The sequence below is a fragment of the Pogona vitticeps genome, chromosome 2 (genome assembly GCF_051106095.1).
Source record: "Pogona vitticeps strain Pit_001003342236 chromosome 2, PviZW2.1, whole genome shotgun sequence".
In the NCBI taxonomy this organism is placed as follows: domain Eukaryota; kingdom Metazoa; phylum Chordata; class Lepidosauria; order Squamata; family Agamidae; genus Pogona; species Pogona vitticeps.
Window position 1 is genome coordinate 170,920,622 of NC_135784.1, and position 18,886 is coordinate 170,939,507.

At 41.3% G+C, this 18,886-nt stretch overlaps 1 protein-coding gene across 3 annotated transcripts; it reads left to right on the forward strand.

Annotated features, from left to right (window-relative positions):
* The first annotated feature begins 2,689 nt into the window (after positions 1 to 2,689).
* NEMP1 (nuclear envelope integral membrane protein 1) lies at positions 2,690 to 18,515 on the forward strand. 3 transcript variants are annotated; one of them, XM_020778752.3, is made up of 9 exons: positions 2,690 to 2,836; positions 4,740 to 4,855; positions 7,066 to 7,285; positions 7,700 to 7,772; positions 9,151 to 9,244; positions 10,514 to 10,628; positions 11,975 to 12,200; positions 14,261 to 14,437; positions 15,416 to 18,515. In XM_020778752.3, the coding sequence occupies exons 1-9, from the start codon at positions 2,737 to 2,739 to the stop codon at positions 15,627 to 15,629; spliced, it is 1,335 nt and encodes a 444-aa protein (XP_020634411.3). In that variant the 5' UTR covers positions 2,690 to 2,736; the 3' UTR covers positions 15,630 to 18,515. The 3 variants fall into 3 exon arrangements, with proteins under 3 accessions (XP_020634411.3, XP_020634417.3, XP_020634425.3); XM_020778758.3 differs by having other exon boundaries at positions 14,264 to 14,437; XM_020778766.3 differs by lacking the exon at positions 4,740 to 4,855 and having other exon boundaries at positions 2,725 to 2,836.
* The last annotated feature ends 371 nt before the right edge of the window (positions 18,516 to 18,886 follow it).

Consider the following 18,886-nt stretch of genomic DNA (forward strand, 5'->3'; position numbering starts at 1 on the left):
TTAACCTGCAGCGCCACCATGTCCCTTCTTAGGCCACCTTGCCTGCACACTACTAAATACTGGCATCAATCCCAGTAATTTTATGGCTTTTCCAAACTATGGTGCTGTCCTCAGTCGATCTGGGGTTGCACTGGGTTGTTCTGGTATTTTTTACTACAGACTTGCATAGATCACCCCAGCATTGGGATCCACACATGCGGAGATATTTGTAGTTGGATGTAATGGGATGCACTTGGTTCTCCTGGTTTTGCATGTCCACACACATCTGGAATTTTCCTCTCTCACTTTCAGAACAGATTGCTGTTCTTCTCTGCCTTCTCCCTGCCAACTTCACACTTTTTCCCTTTCCTCCTTATTATACCCACTTTCCATTCTCAAAGTTTCTTACTTTTAACTTTTAGTTGTTACTTGTGTGCTAAGGTGCAAAACTGATAACATTTTAAAAAAGCCCAGAATACAGAAATAGCTGGTATCTTCTCTATCCTTTCTCCACCTGTTTTACTCTTCCCTGTGTTCCTTCCTCCTTTTATTCATCCATAGTCATCAAACCTTCACCCGCCTGAAATGCCTTTTAATTTAATTTAATGTTTTCATTCCAGTTTTTTAGCTTTTGTTCTTTCTGTTTTGTACTACAGTATGGTGCAAAAAATATAAAAAAAATTAAGAACATTAAAAAACAGAACAAGGGAACAGCTAGTATACAAAGACAACTAACTGGAAGTGGCAGTAAGGCATGGAGGGAAAGAGATCAGTAGGAAAACACACACATATGGAAATGTCATTAAATGATGCACACCCAAAACATGCATGGATTAGGACATGTCAACACAATACGGGGGTCCACACAAGTAGATAGGTCTTGTCCTACTTTGACTCTGTTAACACTTGTTTCAACCTTGTGTTGTGTGGAAACTAGGATGCAGTCCTGGTATGATGGATGCAAGGAAAGCTTAGTACCGTAAATACTCTGTGCGGATGGGATCTAGAGAAGCCGCACTGCTGTTGCTGTCCTTTTTTTCTTTGACTCTCTTTTATACACAAAAGAAAACGCTGAGGGAGGAGGAGAAGGAATGAGCAGCGTATTGGAGGTGTACTTATTTATTTTATTGAACAAACACATGTGCTATCTTTCAGAGCAAAGCGTTAAAAAGAAACTTAGAAACGCAATGTCAGTATAAAACAGATTTTACAAAAGAAGCAAAACAAGGCCGTTACAGAACAAAAAACAGCTCTTCAAAAGCCAAGCACACTTTTAGTAAAGCACAGACCGAAACATACCGTACTTTGCACATAGCTTTGAAACCTGACAGGAGAACTGAAATGTAGCAAAGATGATTCTGTATGTACTTACAGTACAGTACTTGGGAAGAAAGTTTCAGAGTCCTAAGGCCACTATTGAAAAGGACCTATTGCAGGTACCTATGAGTATGACAGATTTTGATGGTGGGCTAGTGAAAAAAGAAAGAATTACTGTATGTTTGAAACAAGTGCCTGCTGTATACATCACCTATAAATTATCTGGGACTAGAGGCCTAGCACCCTGCTGTTTGTGCTTACTGCCAAGTGCACCCACCTACACATTCACTGAAAATCCTTTCTTCACTTATTAAAGGCAAGGAGTCCCAGTGATTGCTATAAATACAGAACAGATGCCCTATGAAGAGGAATATAGGCTGTCACTCAAGGTTACCAGATGATGTGACATAGTGTTGGAATGCAGGATTGAGACTTTCAAGATTGGCAAATTCAGATTCTAGTCCCCACCATGTTTAAAAATGCACTGGGTATTTATTTATTTTATTTATATCCTGCCCATCTCCTGTTGAGCCTTAGGTCAATCATGTTGAACAGAATCCTGCTGGTATCACACAGAACAAATACAGGGTGTAATAAATTGAGTGTGTACAACTGGGGGGAGGGGTGTACATGGTGTCACTGTCTGTCTGTTGTGGACTTAGACATGTACCAGTTGTGCAACTGGTTACACGTTGGATTGTGTTCCTGAGCGTGTGAGAGCCAGCCAACAAAATTCAAAAGCGACTCGTTCGATCGTTCCTCTGCGGCTAGCATTTTGCAACTGGATCTTGGCTGGTGTTTCTCAACCTCCTGTCCCTCGCTGGGTGATTGGGGACATAACATAGGTAGGGGGAAAAAAGCTACATGCGCCATCTTGAGCGCATGAATGAAACGACAAGACTGCGAATATTGCTACTAAATAAATAATAAGATTTAATTGCAGCTAAAAGACCGGTTTACAATCTCGTAGCCCGGAAGGTCACTTCAACCTGCTTCCCTCATTCACCCTAAATTGTTTCTTTCCAGTTCTTTTCTTAAAAAAAAAGAAAGAAAGAAAGAAACCCTGCCTTTCCTTTTAAGGGAGGTTATTCCCATAGGCTGAAAGGCCACGTCCTCCATCCAAAGAGAGCAAGGGGGGCGGGTTTAATAAGGCCTCGCAGTTCATCTCTTTGATTGGATTAGGAGTCTGGTTGCGCTTGGAGGCGTTACTTGACAATGGTGCCGTCATGGTGACGTTTAGCGCTCTGATAGGCTACGAGAAGATAAGGGCGACCGTTGGCCTCGCGAGATGCTTCTTCCCGTTGGTTGAGAGTCCTATCGCTTGTGCAGAGGGGTGGGCGTATAGGCACGGGTCCCGCTCTTTGATAGGCTGTTGGCGGGATCGCCCTGCTCAGTTTGGACTATACGATGGGCGGCAGGTGAAGGAGTGGGGAGGGGGGCATGGCCATGGCGGGAGGAACGAAAACGGCCGTGGAGAGGTATCCGTTGAGCCGCCTGTTGATCGGGCCCGCACTTCTCCTCATGGCACTGGGCGGCTCAGGTAAGGTGTGGCGGTGGCAGCGGTGGCACCAGGGTTGCCAGCTTTTCCACCGGCACCTGTTCCTCTCCCATTTTCCCAAAAAAGGGAATCTTCGATTCGTTGCAACGGAAACCGCAAAGATCTTGCGGCGCCTTAAAAACGAACAACCTTGCTGTGCGTGGAAATGTTATCTAACGAACGCGTTAGGCTTTAAGTTGTCACAGGGCTCTTCGTCTTTCTTCCCAGATGCCGGGGAAGGGGACCAGGAGGCAGGTATCTGGTTGTCTCGTGTGCTCCCAGAGGCCTCTGGTGGAGCCACTGTGAGATACAGGGAGCTAAACTAGATGAGCCCCTGGCCTGATCCAGCAGGGCTCTTCTTATGTTCTTACGTTATCTGCCTAAATTCATTAGGTTCGTCATGCATGTCACACAGCCTATGTTCGGCAAGGCTCCGTATTCATCATCATCTGGAATATTACTGTGTGAATCTTAAAAACAAAGAATGTCGCCCTGTTTGTTATTATTCCAAAGATTAAAAAAGAATCAGTGGGGAATGTCAGAAAACTTTGTGCTGTGAGTGTCTGGCTTTGGACTCTTATATGCTGGACAAAAAAATGAGGTTGGAAATAGAGATACTGTACTGTATTCTCAGGAAAAGATGCTTGAAACAGGGATCATGTTTAGACTTTTACTGTGGTGTTTCTGGGATTTCTGAGATCTGAAGAGACCCAACTGCAATCTCTTATAAAAGTCACCACTCTCCCAATTTCTAAACTTTTCAGGGCAATTCCACCTCTGTTTACATGAAAGTAAGCCCCTCTGTGTTTTATAATGCTTAATCCCAACACTTTTTTTTTTTAAGAAATTGGGCTAAATTTTGAGTTTAAACAATTGAGACCAATTCCATAGTTCTCATCCTCAACTGAAATGAAAGCTTTGCATATTTATTTCTTGTTATCATTGTTCTGTCTTAAGTGAGTATACCAATGCAAAAATAGGTATTATATATTGTTACGTGTCATATAATGTGAAAGTGCTATAGTGTAAATCCATATTTTGTGATGGGCCATGGAAAACTGTCTACCCAAGTAGTTTGTTGATATAACAGATCTCTACAGCAGGCCATTTGGCTGATATATTTTTGAATTTGGCTTATTGTCTCAAAAAAGCAGCCTAACTAATTGTTTTGACATAATTTGCTATAATAGGCTTCAAGTTGCTTTTAACTCATGACAAACCTAGCAGAGTTTTCAAAGATGCTCAAGGTGTGATTTACTATTGCTACTCCAAGTGAGATTCCGTGGCTGAGCATGAACTTGAAGTGAGGTCTCCCGAGTCCTATTTTGACCCTCAATTGATTACACCATATTTGCTCTTTTTGATATAGTAGCCTGCTAGAAATGATTAACACACCGGAAGGTCAAGCTTCCCTTTCCTCCAACACACAAGTTAACTTATGTTATACAAATAACATACCGTAACATTAATAGTTGCTTGGTGCAGTGTACTTGGTTTATAAAGCTGTTTATATCCAAAAGCAATAGAGTGCTTTTTATATATGTCTGCATGGCCTTGCAAAGATAAAAAGCCAGTGAAAGCTTAGGATTCTCTTTCAGATGAAATTAAACATTTTAAGACAGAAATTTATCTTTGTGGCATACATTGCACACAACTGTTTATACTATGGCATAATCGCTAGTCCTGTAGTCTAAAATGGTGGGTTGCTTGGTGCAGACATCAGGGTATGTTTTCCTGAGATTAGTGGCAACAGTCTTACTAAACATGTTAATCTCGATCCCCTATTTATGTAAATCGGTCTACTCCATTCCATTCAAGAGCAGTTCTGGGCTCAGATACAGTTTTTGCTAACACATCTAACCATTAGATCATAATGTAGTCTTTTTTCTTTGCTTCAATTCTGAAGATGGAGAGGTGGTTCCACTTAGAGATAACATGCTGTACACAAAGAATTACTCTGAGCAGTTCTGCTACACAAACAAAGTGGTCCCCAAATGGTATGATATATGGACTAGGATCCAGGTAAGAACTATAGTCTTAGTTGTTACTGAAAGCTGATTTGAAACTTCACTGAACCAGTCTGTGCATTTGTTCAGAAAATAAAACAGAATTAATCCTAGATTTTGTAAATCTCTGCTAAGTATCTACATACAGCCTTTATTTTAAAAACACAAACACAAACCCAGTCATGTTATGTCTTATTTCCCAGCATTCTTCCTAGCTGGAAATATGTTAGGGAAAGGTATGGTCCTGTAATGATGTTATCATAGCTTAGACTTGCTCCTCTGTGTTATTCAGTGGCCAGTCTTGCATGCAGTTGAAGTCACCCCTTGTCTTATTTTCACCAACACATTCAGGTTGCTCTGAATACAGGCATACAGAGGATTTGGGGAGGGAGCCTCTATCCAATGGAATGACATACTGAAGAATCCTAATAGTAACATATAAACAAACAACATGGTCAAATAAAAATGCATCCAGATAAAAACAGTACAAAAAAGTACATCCATCTGAAGGGGATGAACAGTGTGGATCAGATTAAACTTGCTTGAACAGCACATTGGAGAAGACGTTCAGCCCACTCACGACATGTGTCTCTGATAATGGCAGGACAGAGTGAAGGGCGTCACCTGGGCAAGCTTATATGGAGCAATGTAGTATTTAAAATAATTGAGTCCCAAGTTGTATAAAGATTTATAGGTCAAAGCCATTGCACTGAATTACACCTGAAAAGGGACCAGTATCCAAAAATGGCCCTTGTCTAACAAGAGAGTTGTGTGTTTCTCGTAATGAGTTCTGGCCAGTTGTCTGGCTTCAGCATTCTGAACCAGCTAGTGCTTTCAAGTACTTTTGAAAGATGGTACACAATGTGTGTTGCATCCTGCCTGATCTAATTGGACATTTCTGAGCACTGATGGACCGTTAGCCATATTTGTGCAGGTTGCATTCACAGGAGCAATAGTTGAAAAAAATGAATTGTCACTGTTTTTATCATGAGGGATGAAAAAGGGGTGGGGATTCAGAATCACAAAGCTATTTCTCATAGCCCTGATTATGGTGCATCATAGCTGCTGATCTTTAAAAGATATTGAGCCTATACCTAAACTATTTGTAGTTTGCCCAACTACAGTAGTTATTCACATGCAGTATTTTTGTCCTTACCCTGCAACGTAACTGTCTTTTCTCTTAGTACTCTTCTAGCATTATCTAAATTTAGCATTGTCAATGGAGCACAGCTGAGTTAATCTTGCTGAGTAGCTGCCTTTTTTAGCTGTGGGAGGGAATTAAGTAGAAGACAGTGAAATGATTAAAACAGTAAGGTGTTTAAAAAGGTAAATCTTCTAGCAGGAGAAAATTTGTGATGCTGTAGCCACCACCCAAGAGCTGCCTACAACACTAGAACAACTGAGAAATCACACCTGATGTGATTGTAGTTATAGCAAGTCTGCATAACATTTGGGATGCTGTGAAGCAACAGGCAAAGCCCTGTTGCCTAAATTTATACTGGTGTAAATTGGATCCGGCAAGGGAAATTATTGCTTGAAACTAATTAAAGTTTTTTATCCCTCCCTCTCCTTTTAGGTTTGAAGCTCCTGGTTTTCCCTTTTTTCCTGGAGGACCCTTTCGGGCCTCAGGATGGTGGGAGGAGTCATTCATAATAAAAAAAAATCACCACTGGATCATCATGCTAGGATTGGGACCACCAGTGGCAGCTTTTTAAAATTATTATTTAAAGTTTCTCTTCACCAGTTTGTCCTTCCCTATCCCTCTTGAGTCATAATGTCCAGAAAGGTCCTCAGTCTGCTAAATGCTTTTTATCTGTTATACAGTAAAGGAAATTGTTATCCTGTTCAGTTAATTACACAGTGAAGTTCTACATGACTTTCGGATTTAAATATATGGCCCTACTTTAAAATAGAGTGTCTATCTTCTCTTTCTGCCTGCTGTCCTGATCTTTCTTCCCTTTCCTTATTTCTTGGATGAATGTATGTTGATTATTCCGGTGTCTTCTAGGCTCCTTACCAGGCCTTTTCAAACCTCATTGCAAGTTCATTGCTACTCTTTCTAAAACCTCTTCATCATCTTCTAGTACATTCCCCTAAACCTGACTAATATATCTTTTAAACTGGGTGATCCCTAACAGTACTCAATTTTTATTGGCTGAATCAAATGCCTTTTGAATGGTGATTTTCTGCAACATCTGCATCACATGGTATCCTCTTCTCCTGCAGATCCGAGTAAACAGCACCAAGATGATCCGGGTCATCCAAGTTGAAAATGAAGAGAAGCTCAAAGAATTGGAAGGGTTTAACATATGGAGTTACCTTGGCTCATTCTTCAAAGAGAAACTCAATGACACTTACATTATGATAGGCATCTACAGTCATAAAACCTGTCTGAAAGTTGACCCCCTTGAATCAGGCTCCGATTACTCAGTCATCATTGTTCGTAGTAAGTGACATTATACCTTGCAACCTGCATATTGTGGAAGTAAAGCTATGAGTCCACAAGTACTACAAATGTACTAGATTGGGATGGGGAAATGGTCACCTTCCAGATGTTGCACAGCCGTTTTCAGCACTTCACATCATTGGTTGCTCTGCCTAAATCAATGGAAGTTGCCCATGGCTCTACTAGATTAATCTTGTTACTTTGTCATGTAACTGGTAGCTTTTCTGATTATAGGTAAAGTGGACAACTGGGTCACCAGATATTTCTGATGATTCTTCAGCCTTAGCTTACCACTGGTGAGGGATTATGGCAATTACAGCTGAGAAACATCTGGAGTGGAAAAGTGCTCATCCTCTACATAGGATTAGTTCAATACAGCTCACTGAAAGGGAACTCTTTTTGTTTGTTTTCTAGCATTTGATCCCAAGCTATTTGTGGTTACATTTCTGGGTCTTCTGCTGTTTTTCTGTAGCGACTTGATGAGCAGGTGAGCATTATCACAGATGATGGAAATGGGTGTTGTGTACTTCAGCATGGTTACTCTTGTTCAGAAGCCAGGTGTATAGCTTACAATCTGCTTGAATTGATAGCCAGCCCACTGAACTTTCCTGTTTTGAACAATGGAAATAGGAACATATTGCTGAGATCAAGACTTGTCCGGTGCCTGTGGACTATTGTATATGCCATGTCTTGGTACTCAAAAAATTTCAAGGTGAACAGACAATGGACTTGCTGCCACTAGTGTGATTGTGCTCCTTTTTTGGATAATTTTTCATAGGCTTGCCAGCAAGTAACGCTTATATGTTGTGGATTTATAAAACTCCCTATAAATGAAGGCACAAATCTGGGCATTTCTAGTAAGATAATGGAATGATGACTTTGCTTTTCTCACTCTTCTTGCTTGCATTCTTGCTAAAGAAGATCATTTTCTCAGAATTGTTAAGGGCTCATCATTGACAACCATATTTTTTAGCTTGGGAAATGCCTATCTCTTCAGATTGAGGAGGAATTAATCCTTCACATTCCACTGGGCATTGGTGGTACTTTGGAGTATCAACTCTTGCTGTTTTCATGTACCTCCGTTCTGCAGTACAGTGTTTTGCCATGTGTGAGGAGTGAGAAAGGAAATCTGGGAAGTTCTTCCTGCTTGCTAAGCTATCTCTCTTGTAAACTGCTGCAAGTTGTATATCTTCATAGTGATGCTTCATCGTCGCCCAGCAGTTAGGCTTTGGTTTTCTGTTTCCAGCTGCATGAGGTTCAAAAGGGGATACACTGCTGCAATAGCTCACAAAATGCCACCCCTTGCATGACTAAAATGTATCTTAAAAAGTTGGCCAATCCTGGTCAAACAGACTGAATTGGCTCAGAAAACTCCACAGGTTTAGCTTTCAGGTAAAAATAATTTTAAATGAAAACAGTAAAAATCAAGCTTTCAACAAGGAGAACATGTCCTTCGTCTTCAGGATTATAAACTGCATACTAACTACATTGCATATGGTGATATGTGCACTCAAAATGTGTCTGCTCATCTTCTGTGGGAACATGACTTGTGGCTCCCCGTTTAAAGGGTCACTGGTGTTCCTTCCTGCTGCTCCAACATGCTTCCTCCTACTGAACAAGCTTAGTTTGTTCATCCTTCCTAATAGCAATCTCTGCATCTCCATAGCAAGAAGAATATCAACCACAAATTTTGGCTAACTACCAAGCCCACCAATAGTTCTGGTCTTCTATAAGCACTGCTTGGCACTTGTGCATTCTAGCCACCTTTCCCGGTACTTACAGCATATGTAGACAATTTGCCGCTTCTCTTGAGTTATATGATAGTGTAGAAGGCATTGCGGCTGACATAATTGTTGTCTTTGCAGAAGTCAAGTTTTCTTCTATTCAGCTGGAGTAAGCATTGGCGTACTAAGCTCACTTCTCATTGTCATCTATATAATGTCCAGAATGGTACCTAAGGTAAGTTAATGGATCATGCTATTGGTGGAACCCCCAACAGAAACAAGAAATTAACTCAGTTCAAGTCTGTGACCCCAACTTTCAAGTGCCTCTTCCAGACCATTTACGTTTTGATCTTGAGAACACTTAAGTCATGCTGCCAACCCAGATATCTTGGTTATAAAAAACAGAAACCTAAACAACTGAGCTGTTCAGCCCACTCTCATGTTGAAAATGACTTTAATATGTCATTAATGTGCTTTAAAAAGTTTTTAAATCCTTCTGGAAACGTGAAAAAAGTTGAATTGTTGCTTTTGGCCTAGCATATACATATAATTTAGTTGGGTTGGGTTAATGACCTGTGGCATCATGTACATCCTCCCCCATTACCTTTTCAACGTGAAAACGGTATTGTAAAAGACCTAATTCTGATAAATAAGTGACGTGGTAAACCTATTATCTGGTTTGTATCACTACAGGTGCAACTGGCACGTTTTTCTGTACATTAAAAAAAAGCCCCTTCACATAGCATAGTGGATTTTGGATATAAAAGCCCCAACATAGAACATTCCTTGACATATTAGCTATGTTAGGGACTATTCTGTCATATTATTCCCCATCTATATCTTGAAATAGTATAGTTTAAGTCACAGATGCGTCCAGGGTGAAATTCTGCCTCTCCAAACATGCTAAGGACTGCTCATTTCTCTGAAATTTCTGTGGTAGTGTCAGAAACTAATGGGAGTATGCAAGAGTTACTCTAAAACAATGCCCTTGTGGTAGCAACATTTTATTTATATCAATAACATCTCTCTTGTACACCTCCTGGAAGCACCATTAACCTTATATATAAGATGCGGAGACATTGCTTCTGATCATTGTCGCACTTCTCTGAGAATGCACTGAATGAGTAAAAACACACACACATACCTGAGTCAGGTTTGGTCTCCATTGCAAAAAGGGAAAGGGGGCAGATAAACAAAAAAGAAAGGTCCCCATGTAGTTGCCTATCTTAATGTAGTCACTGGTTTGCCACTTCATTTGCTATTATGAGAATTAAGCCTTCAGTGGCCTACTGAATGATTCATATTCATCTTTAACAGGAGTTTGCAAATTCCCAAAGCATTTGGGCTGGCAGGACTAGCTAATAAGCGAGAGGCGTGGAGCCTACAGTACGGAACAGGCTAGCAGCAGCATGTAACTTGAAGGCCAGTTGAATTGTTTGCCCTATGAAGAATTCCAAAATTACTTTTTCCGAAGATACAATTGTTGCTTCTTTTTGTCCCATAGAAAAGTCCTATCTACCTTGTGCTTGTGGGAGGCTGGTCTTTTTCCGTTTACCTTATGCAGCTGGTCTTCAGAAACCTGCAAGAGATCTGCAGATTATACTGGGAATATCTTCTGGGTGAGTACCTATCGTGCCTTGCCCTGATAGGTGCGGTTCAAAGCATGAACCTCAGGCTGTTCTTGCATTTTTGTAAGCAAACCGTAGCTTCTTTTATCTGCCCACTTCTAATTAGTGAGTCTCAAAAAAGGGGGAAGAAATGTTGAGCAAATCCTTTGCAATGTAGGATTTGGAGCGGTTCAAATGGAAGTATAGAAAAAATCTGTTACCAGAGTTGGGACATTTTGATTCAGGGGATGGGAGCTGCAGAGGAAGTCACCGCATCAGCTGTGCTGAATGATATCCCACATGTCTTTAAAGTGAGATGATGAGGTTTTGTGAGTATCTCCTTCAGTGCTGTGAGTTGGAAGGGCATTGTGAGCAAAGAAAACCTTTTTGTGTTTTAATGGCTCTGCTGGAAAAGGAGAAGTGTGGTGACATCCTTTTAAAATCGGCATCCTGTCCTCTTAACAAAGCATGGAAATTTTATTTCTGAGGATGAGATCTCTCAAAATCTCCGAGCCAGGATGATTAGTGCGGGCTTTGGAATTCTGGGAGTTGTTATTCAAAAGACTAACTTTTCCAGGCTCTGCTATTTGCTGTGTTAAAAGACATGAGTTTTGCCATTTGTTGCCTTCTGGATTGTGCACTTAGCAGTGTGCTTTAATCCAGTGGTTCTTAACCTTTTTGAAAGAAACGCCCCCTTGAGCCATTGAGGAAGTTATCATCGCCCCCCCCCTCCCCGCGGCGATGATATTTATTTATTTGTTTGTTTGTTTATTTATTTATTTATTTATTTAAGACACTTAAATCCAATGACTCCTGAAAACAAAATTCAATTCCAAGAAAATGAAATGCCCCCAAAAAGTAACACTTAATGATTTAGTTGCAAGCGAATTTTAAGACGCAAAAAGAAATATAAAAAGGGCATAAAAACAAACCGCAATGCAGGAACTAAAAATTTCAAGATGAAAACTCTGAAACTAAATTAAGATTGGAGGAAAATATATATTCATGCACATTGGTAAAAGTGCAGCCATCTTCACAGGTTTGGCTTCCTCCAGCGCCCCCCTACCGCCCCCCTTCTGCTCCAGCGCCCCCATGCCGCCCCTTTTCGTTCTACCGCCCCCCTGAAAAATGAAATCTCCCCCTGGGGGGCATTATCGCCCACGTTAAGAACCACTGCTTTAATCCTTCTGATCTTTTAACAAGTCAGTGGCTTCCTCCTGGTTAGTTTATTGAAGCATATCGCTGTGTGCAGAGGTACTGTATTAATTCCTTTATCAGCTCACTCAGGATCTTTTAGGCTCCAGGTGAAAGCATTCTTCGGAGTACTTGTTCATGTTCTTTTCTTTTTCCCCTCATAGGGTACCTGGTCATTGTGGGTTGTATCAGCTTTGCTGTGTGTTACAAATATGGACCTTTGGTGAATGAACGCAGCATCAATCTCGTTACTTGGGGCCTGCAGATTCTTGGCTTGCTGCTCCTCTACTTAGGCATCCAGATCCGACAGATCGCCATCGCCTTGATTATAATTGCAATCTGCACTAAAAACTTGGAATACCCTGTCATATGGGCCTATGCCATCTACAGGTGATGGATGGGAAACACGGGTGTTATTCCTCCTAGAAGGCACAATCCAAGAATGGCTTTTGTAATAGATTAGAAGGAGGACACATATCTTTCTCTGTGTGTGTTTGTGTGTGTGTGTACACACACACACTCATAGTATAGTGAGGTTCTTTTTTGATGTGGTTCTTAGCAATGTTTAGGAAAACTCAGATTTCCTATGGAGAGATCACTCACTGTATTGCTCAGTTCTGCCTGAGTCTGCCATTGCAGTCTGTCTGTCGGTCCTCTGGAGGTGAACGTATGCTTGTGTAGGTAAGAGAATGTGGCATTATGCTCTGCACTGCACAAATGAAAAGGGAAACCAGAGATGGAACTGACTGCTTCTAGGGACCGATTGTCAAGCTGATGGGAAAACTTAATTTCTCCATCTGTTCTCAGCAAAGTCTGGACACTTGTACAGAATGAGGTGGTGGTTGTTTCAAATTTACAGCCCCACCCAGCATTCTGAGCCACTATACAGAGATGATGTAAAGAGAGAGGTCAAGTATTGACACTTCCTTATAGGTAGGAAAAAGGAAGGGAGTGGACAGAAGGAAAGAGACAAAATTAGGTATCAGTTCTTATGTTTACCAAACGTTATGCCCGTTTTCCTCTCACAACCAGTTGGAAGGCCCTCTCAGGAAATGGTTTTGAACACAGATGAGCCAACTTACATTTGATCCCTGATGGTCCAGTGGAGTGGATCTCAGCACCTTTCTTCTTTCTCTAGTTGGGAGAATCACTGCTAATTGACAGAGGTTGTCTAATCACTTGAATGCTAAGATATTAGTTGTGTATTTCCTAAATATGGTTTTCTGTCCAGTTTTACGTTAGGGAAGCTAGTGGACTTGTTCTGAATGTGGTTGAATGTAAAATGTGGACAAATGGCTATTTTATTGGCACTTTTATTCATTTGGGATTCAAGCTGTCAGATGAAAATGTATTGTTAAATTACCTCTGCAAAACAATTTACAAGATCAATTGGAAATGTTCTAGAGGGCCTTTTGGAATAACACTCGGGAGGGCTTTACCCAAGTACGTATATTGAAGATGACTTTCTCCAACCTGGTCTCTGCCAGATTTGGTAGTGGTGGGTGATTCCCCTCAGCATCAGACAAACATGGTCATCTGTTACACCGTTGGTAGCAAGGTATTTTGAAAATGTGGTAAGATGCAAGCCTTCAGATTTCTCTGAGGCTTCAATCATGTCTCCCTTATACCTTAAAGCAGGGATTCCCAAAGTGTGCATTGTAGCTCCCTTTGGCATTCCACTGCTCCCTTGTCTGCTGCCAAGTCTGCCAGGAGCAACATGGAAGCTTCTCTTTGTTTTTTCACTCCGGCGACAGTGGTGCTTTTCTGGCTCCTTTGGGCTTCTTGGCTTTCTGCTCCACCCCCCCCCCTTGCCATTCCTCCTGTTCTGCTACTGCTGTCACTGCTTAGAGCAGCTGTGAGTCCAAAAAGTTTGGGAAGCACTGCCTTAAAACATGACTGTGCACTTGGTCTCTCTTGAGATTTAATGTTGCATAAATCTGAGGCGTATTGAACCTAGTATATGCAACATTGGGGATAGGTGAGAGGTGCCTCCCCCAATTTTTAATTTTTTATTTTAAGGGGAAACTCGGAGTCTCCATGTGCCCTCAGTGGGGTGGAGGGGATAATTTTGCCATGGTTTGAGGAGTTCCCCACAGAATTTATGGTGCCCTATTTCCCCAAATGTAGTCATTAAAAACTGGAGGCACAATGGGAGATTTTCTGTGACAAAACCCCAGTTTGTCCAGTATGAGTGTCTTGGTTGAGAAGAAACTTTAAGGTGGTCTAGCAAGAATGGCAGGATAGATCTTCTCCCCTGAATGCATGGCCTTCCTTCTCAAGACTATTTAGGACTTGTCTTGCCTTGAAGTTAACATGAATGAATAAAGAGTCTGGCTGGGAAAGAGTCTGTCCAGATCTTGTGTCCTGAGCTACTCAAGAATTGTGACAAGGAGCCAGACTTTGGTCAGAGTTCAGACTTACAGCTACTGCTAATGTCATTGCTATCCTAGCAGGAAGGTGCTCACAGCCACAGCAAAGCCGAGCCCGCCTCGTCTCTTAACTGAAGAGGAGTTCCGGATACAGGGAGAGATAGAGACTCGCAGAGCCCTGGAGGAGTTGCGGGAGTACTGCACGAGCCCAGACTTCTCTGCATGGAAGGCAGTCTCCCGCATCCAGTCTCCAAAGAGGTACTGGACAAGCGGATGAGTGGGATGGCTGGGGTGAGCGGCATCGGATATTGAGAACTTTTTATAATGTAGGGCCGACAAGGAGGACACCTAACTTACAGGCTTGGCTGTGGAAGGACTTGTGTTTGTAGATAATTCTGAAAGAGGAACTGAAATTCAGGATTGGAGCTAGTTTCTTCTTTGCTAGCTCAGTGTGCCAAGAAAGTCTACTGAGTCGGCATTATTTGTTATATGCAGGTTAAATGTAGTGGGTATTTGCTTGCTCTGTATGTAATCTGGATTTCATCTTATTTTATTGGCATATATTTCAGAACATATGCCAATTTACCTGTATGGTAAAGCTAAGTAACTCAACAGCCTAGAGCAGAATCCACACCTCGAGAGTTCCCCAGATAGCTATGCAGCCTTTCCTATGATACCATTATCTGGTGATTTCCAGCTTTTACACAGGGTTTGCTCCATTAAGAAAGCTGAACTGCCTCTCCCATGACTTTGCTACTGGCACTATAATGTTAAGCTAGAATTTGCTGAATTATTTTTGTCACTTGCTTTTGATGTTGCCCCTAGTGGAATGTGATTCCCAACAGTGGCCAAAATCCTGATGCTTAGTGCAATAAATTGCAGTAGACATATTGAATTAATAGGGATTTGGTGAATAAACTCTTCCAATAGTGCCATCCATTCAAATGACCTTGCTCTAACTGCATCTTACAGTGCTAAAGTAAGGCACAGCTACAGTAGGCTCATTTGAATCAATGGATTGATTATATGAGAGTAGTCACCAAATCCCCATTGATTCAGTGGGCTACTCTCATATGATTTACTACACTAAGCCATAGGATTTTGGCCAATGTATTTGAAATTGAATTTGGCCCTTGGCTGAACCAGGCCCCACATTGCTTACAGGAAGAATTTAATTAGCTGTCAGGTCTTAGCCAGTTGCTGTCATATCCTCACTGCTCTCTGTCTTTTCTCCAGATTTGCTGACTTTATAGAAGGTGCCTCCCATGTGAACCCCAATGAGGTCTGTGTCCATGAACAAGAATATGGGCTGGGGGGTTCGTTTCTGGAGGATCAGCTCTTTGAAGAGGAGATAGAAGAGGAGGGTGAGGAGAAAGACTACAGCTTTCAGGAGGACATAGACATTTCATGGCCCCAGAATCACCTGGGGTTCCAGGACAGAATTGGCTAGTGTTCATGATAATGGAGTGACTGGTGCTCCTTGTTCTCTTGGGGTCAGAGATGCAGCTTTGTTGTCCTCTATGGAGCATATATACACAAACCTATGTATGGTATACACATGACAAGGTGTGTCCTCTTGGCAGACTCTGGGAAGAGGTGTGTGTAGTGCAACATGCCATTAAAGTCCTGCTGTCCATCTCAGGTACCAAATTGAATGTGAACTAAACAGCATGTCAGATATGCCAAAGTGTCCTGTTGGTTGTGTGGGTTATGAATTGGCTGGAAGAGAAGGCTCCAACTTGTGACCAAGTCTCAGAAGTGAATGTGGCTGGATTGTGATTGTGACTGTCTATGGAAAGTCTCCTAGTGATGAGGATCTCTTTCACATTGATAAAAGAAGGGCTCCTGGGGAAGGGCTTAAGTTGACCTGGTGAGTTTGCCAGGGTTGCCTTTACTTGCATCATAGCCTGTTCCTTGGAAGCACACAGAGCTGGCTTTCCACGTTGGCTTGTGGATGTATTGTCCATGCCAATGTCCCTGCACTTGGCATTTGTCAGGCAACAATTGCTTCAACAATCAGGGCTGGCCCCTTACTTTGCACTGGTGAGTATTGAATTTAACCCCTTCCCCACTTTCTGCATTTTAACCGGGATTTTGCCAGTTTGTAAATTAGATACAGTCAACAGCATTTCTCCTAGGTGGGAATATTTTCTTTCTATTTTCTGTTATCTTGTTTGTTTTTTCTTTATTGGTATACGGAGACTGATGCTTGTTGCAGAGAACATGATAAGATCTTTGGCATCAGGCAAATAACCTTGTTCTATCAACCCATTAGCAAGAACTGTACAAATAAAATTATTTGTAGTTATGAGCCATGGAAAGGGAGTTGCTTCAGCTTGAATACCTTGTCCCATAGTGGAGTTCAAATTCATTTGTACACTTGGATGCCCAAGCTTACCTTCTGCAGGAAGCCAGAGGTACAGACTTGCTTCACAGATGTTGTGTTGTATGTTAATAACAGTCACTTGTGCTGTCCAACTCCCCATGTGAAATTTCAATAACAGATGGATGAGGATGTGACAGTACTGAACGTCTTGTTGATACAGCCATTCAAAACTATTGGTGTCATCAAATACAGTTTAACTGTCGTTGATCCTGTAATGAGATTTGACCTGTGGTTTGCATTTGCTTTGGTCCCTTTCTTGTTTTTTGGGTAGTTTAGACCTCTTATACTATGATGTCATAGTTTCAGATTTAGTCTACCTCAAATAAAAACTGTGCTCAAATGGGGGACATTAAGGGTCGGCCGTGTTAGAACAGCAAGAATTTGCTACATACAAAGATTTCCTAAAAATAATTCTACTTAATTCTGTCCCTGCGTCCGTAGCATAATGGAGGCAGGAGCAACAACATATTTCTGATTAACTGACATGTTGATCCTTACTGCTGGTGTTTCAAATGGATTAGAGTTTTCTTCAGAGAAATAGAGAAGCTGACATTTTAATAACATTTTTTTTTCTGAGAACAGTGGAACTGGATCCTAGAAGAGTGGGTGGGCAGGCATTAATGGGTGCCTTGGAAGTTCTTTCAGGTTTAGCGCTCTCAAAAGAGAGACACTGGGATATGACAGAATGTTACAGCTCAGCTGTGCCTTAAGGTTTTGTTTTTGCTTAGTCTTAAAGAAGAGATATTGTTTCTAGCTTGTTACTTGGATGTCTGTCCAAAATGCTTACACATGTAAATAGCAAAACACTTGCTTTTATGTAACAGGATTTTTGTTGTAGGTGTTCCTTTAACCGCTGCAGCCATTCTAAAATGTGTTGAATAGCGTTTAATAGAAAATGCAAAGGCTCCATCCTCTGGGATGGGAAAGGAACTGTTTCAAGGAATGTGAGCCTGCTGTTGAAAACAAAAGTTCTATGCCTGCATCTCCCTCTCCAAATGATGGAGGTAATCCCATGCCTGGATGTCTTCCCCATTTGTTACAAGTAATATGAAACAGAGAAAGGAAAGAACATTTAGTGATGTTAAGACACTGGGTAAGTTGTACTCGAAGTTATGGAGTGAATATGGAGGAAATGACAGGTGGTTGTTACATTTTTGATGCTGCCTTGAACAGGGTATGAACAGGGTCCAGGTTCAGAATGTAAATGATTTTTGCTGGAGGGTTTTTTCACTCATTAGATGGCTAAATGATATGAACATACAGCCAAACACTTGGTGTAGTATTTTAACTGGTTAACTTGCAGAAACTTGAAATAGAGGGTTTTGCTCCACATTCTATGCAAACTGTTACGGTCAGTGTTCCTGGTCTTTTCCTGGTGTCAAAAGCAATGCAATTGAATTCTAGGACTCTGTTGGCTAAGCGTATTCTGTGAAAAGAGCAAATTATTTGATCTATGCAGTGCAATTTACTCACTGATGTAATCCTGTTGATTACTTATGCCAGCAGAAGTGCAGCAGCTTAAAAGGGGACAGTGAATTCTCACTTGTTAACAAGCTGCTGCTTGTATCCCTTGCTGCACAGCAGTGTCCATGACTGGTGAGCAGCTAGCAGCAGTCTGTCACTGCGATTTATGCACTTGTGCTGTATAACTAATTAATAGGATTCTGACCATTATGGGATAGAAGCCATAGAGGGATTTTGATGTTATTGTTGTTGTTTTTAGGTGGCTATGGTCAAGAGTTTCTTCCAACAGTGTTAGACTACTTACAGATACTGTATAACTTTTATATAAGTGTTTTTTGTTTCTCTAGTTTTAATTTCCTTTATGAGTTAAGTCAGTAATTTAAATGTTTTTTGCTAGTGAATGTACTTAGATGCTATATCAGTACATTCCCACTTGACTTCTGAAGGGTTCAGATTTTTAATAAAAAAATTATGATAAGAAATAAATGTCTTTGTGTGATATTTTGGAGGAGGGCATGCATATGTAGCATAATATAATACCCATTGTCCCCAGGTTTTACAACAAACATATTTAACCTGCCCTTCTGCTTCGGGTTTGTCCCAAAATAATTCATCTTAGCTGTTTGTACTGTCCTGCAGTGGCCCGGAAATGTGAGAACTTTTTTCTGCTCAAGTGCTGCAGTTACTTGTATATTATTTATTTGATCAATGTGCACTTGAAGCCGGGTAGGTGGTGCTCGTCAGCCATGGAAGGCAGCCCATCTAGGAGAAGGAAAACTCTGATTTCAAACCTCCACTGCCTTGTGGCTATATCCATTCATGGAAAAGGCTTCAGGAGTTAACCTAGAGACAAAATC

What these genes read in the sequence shown, in the direction of transcription:
- NEMP1 (XM_020778752.3), top strand. Translation starts at nt 2,737, where the DNA reads ATGGCCATGGCGGGAGGAACGAAAACGGCCGTGGAGAGGTATCCGTTG. An exon ending in TGTAGCGACTTGATGAGCAG is followed by an intron (nt 7,773 to 9,150) that starts GTGAGCATTATC and finishes TTGTCTTTGCAG; the next exon opens with AAGTCAAGTTTTCTTCTATT. An exon ending in TGGGCCTATGCCATCTACAG is followed by an intron (nt 12,201 to 14,260) that starts GTGATGGATGGG and finishes TTGCTATCCTAG; the next exon opens with CAGGAAGGTGCTCACAGCCA.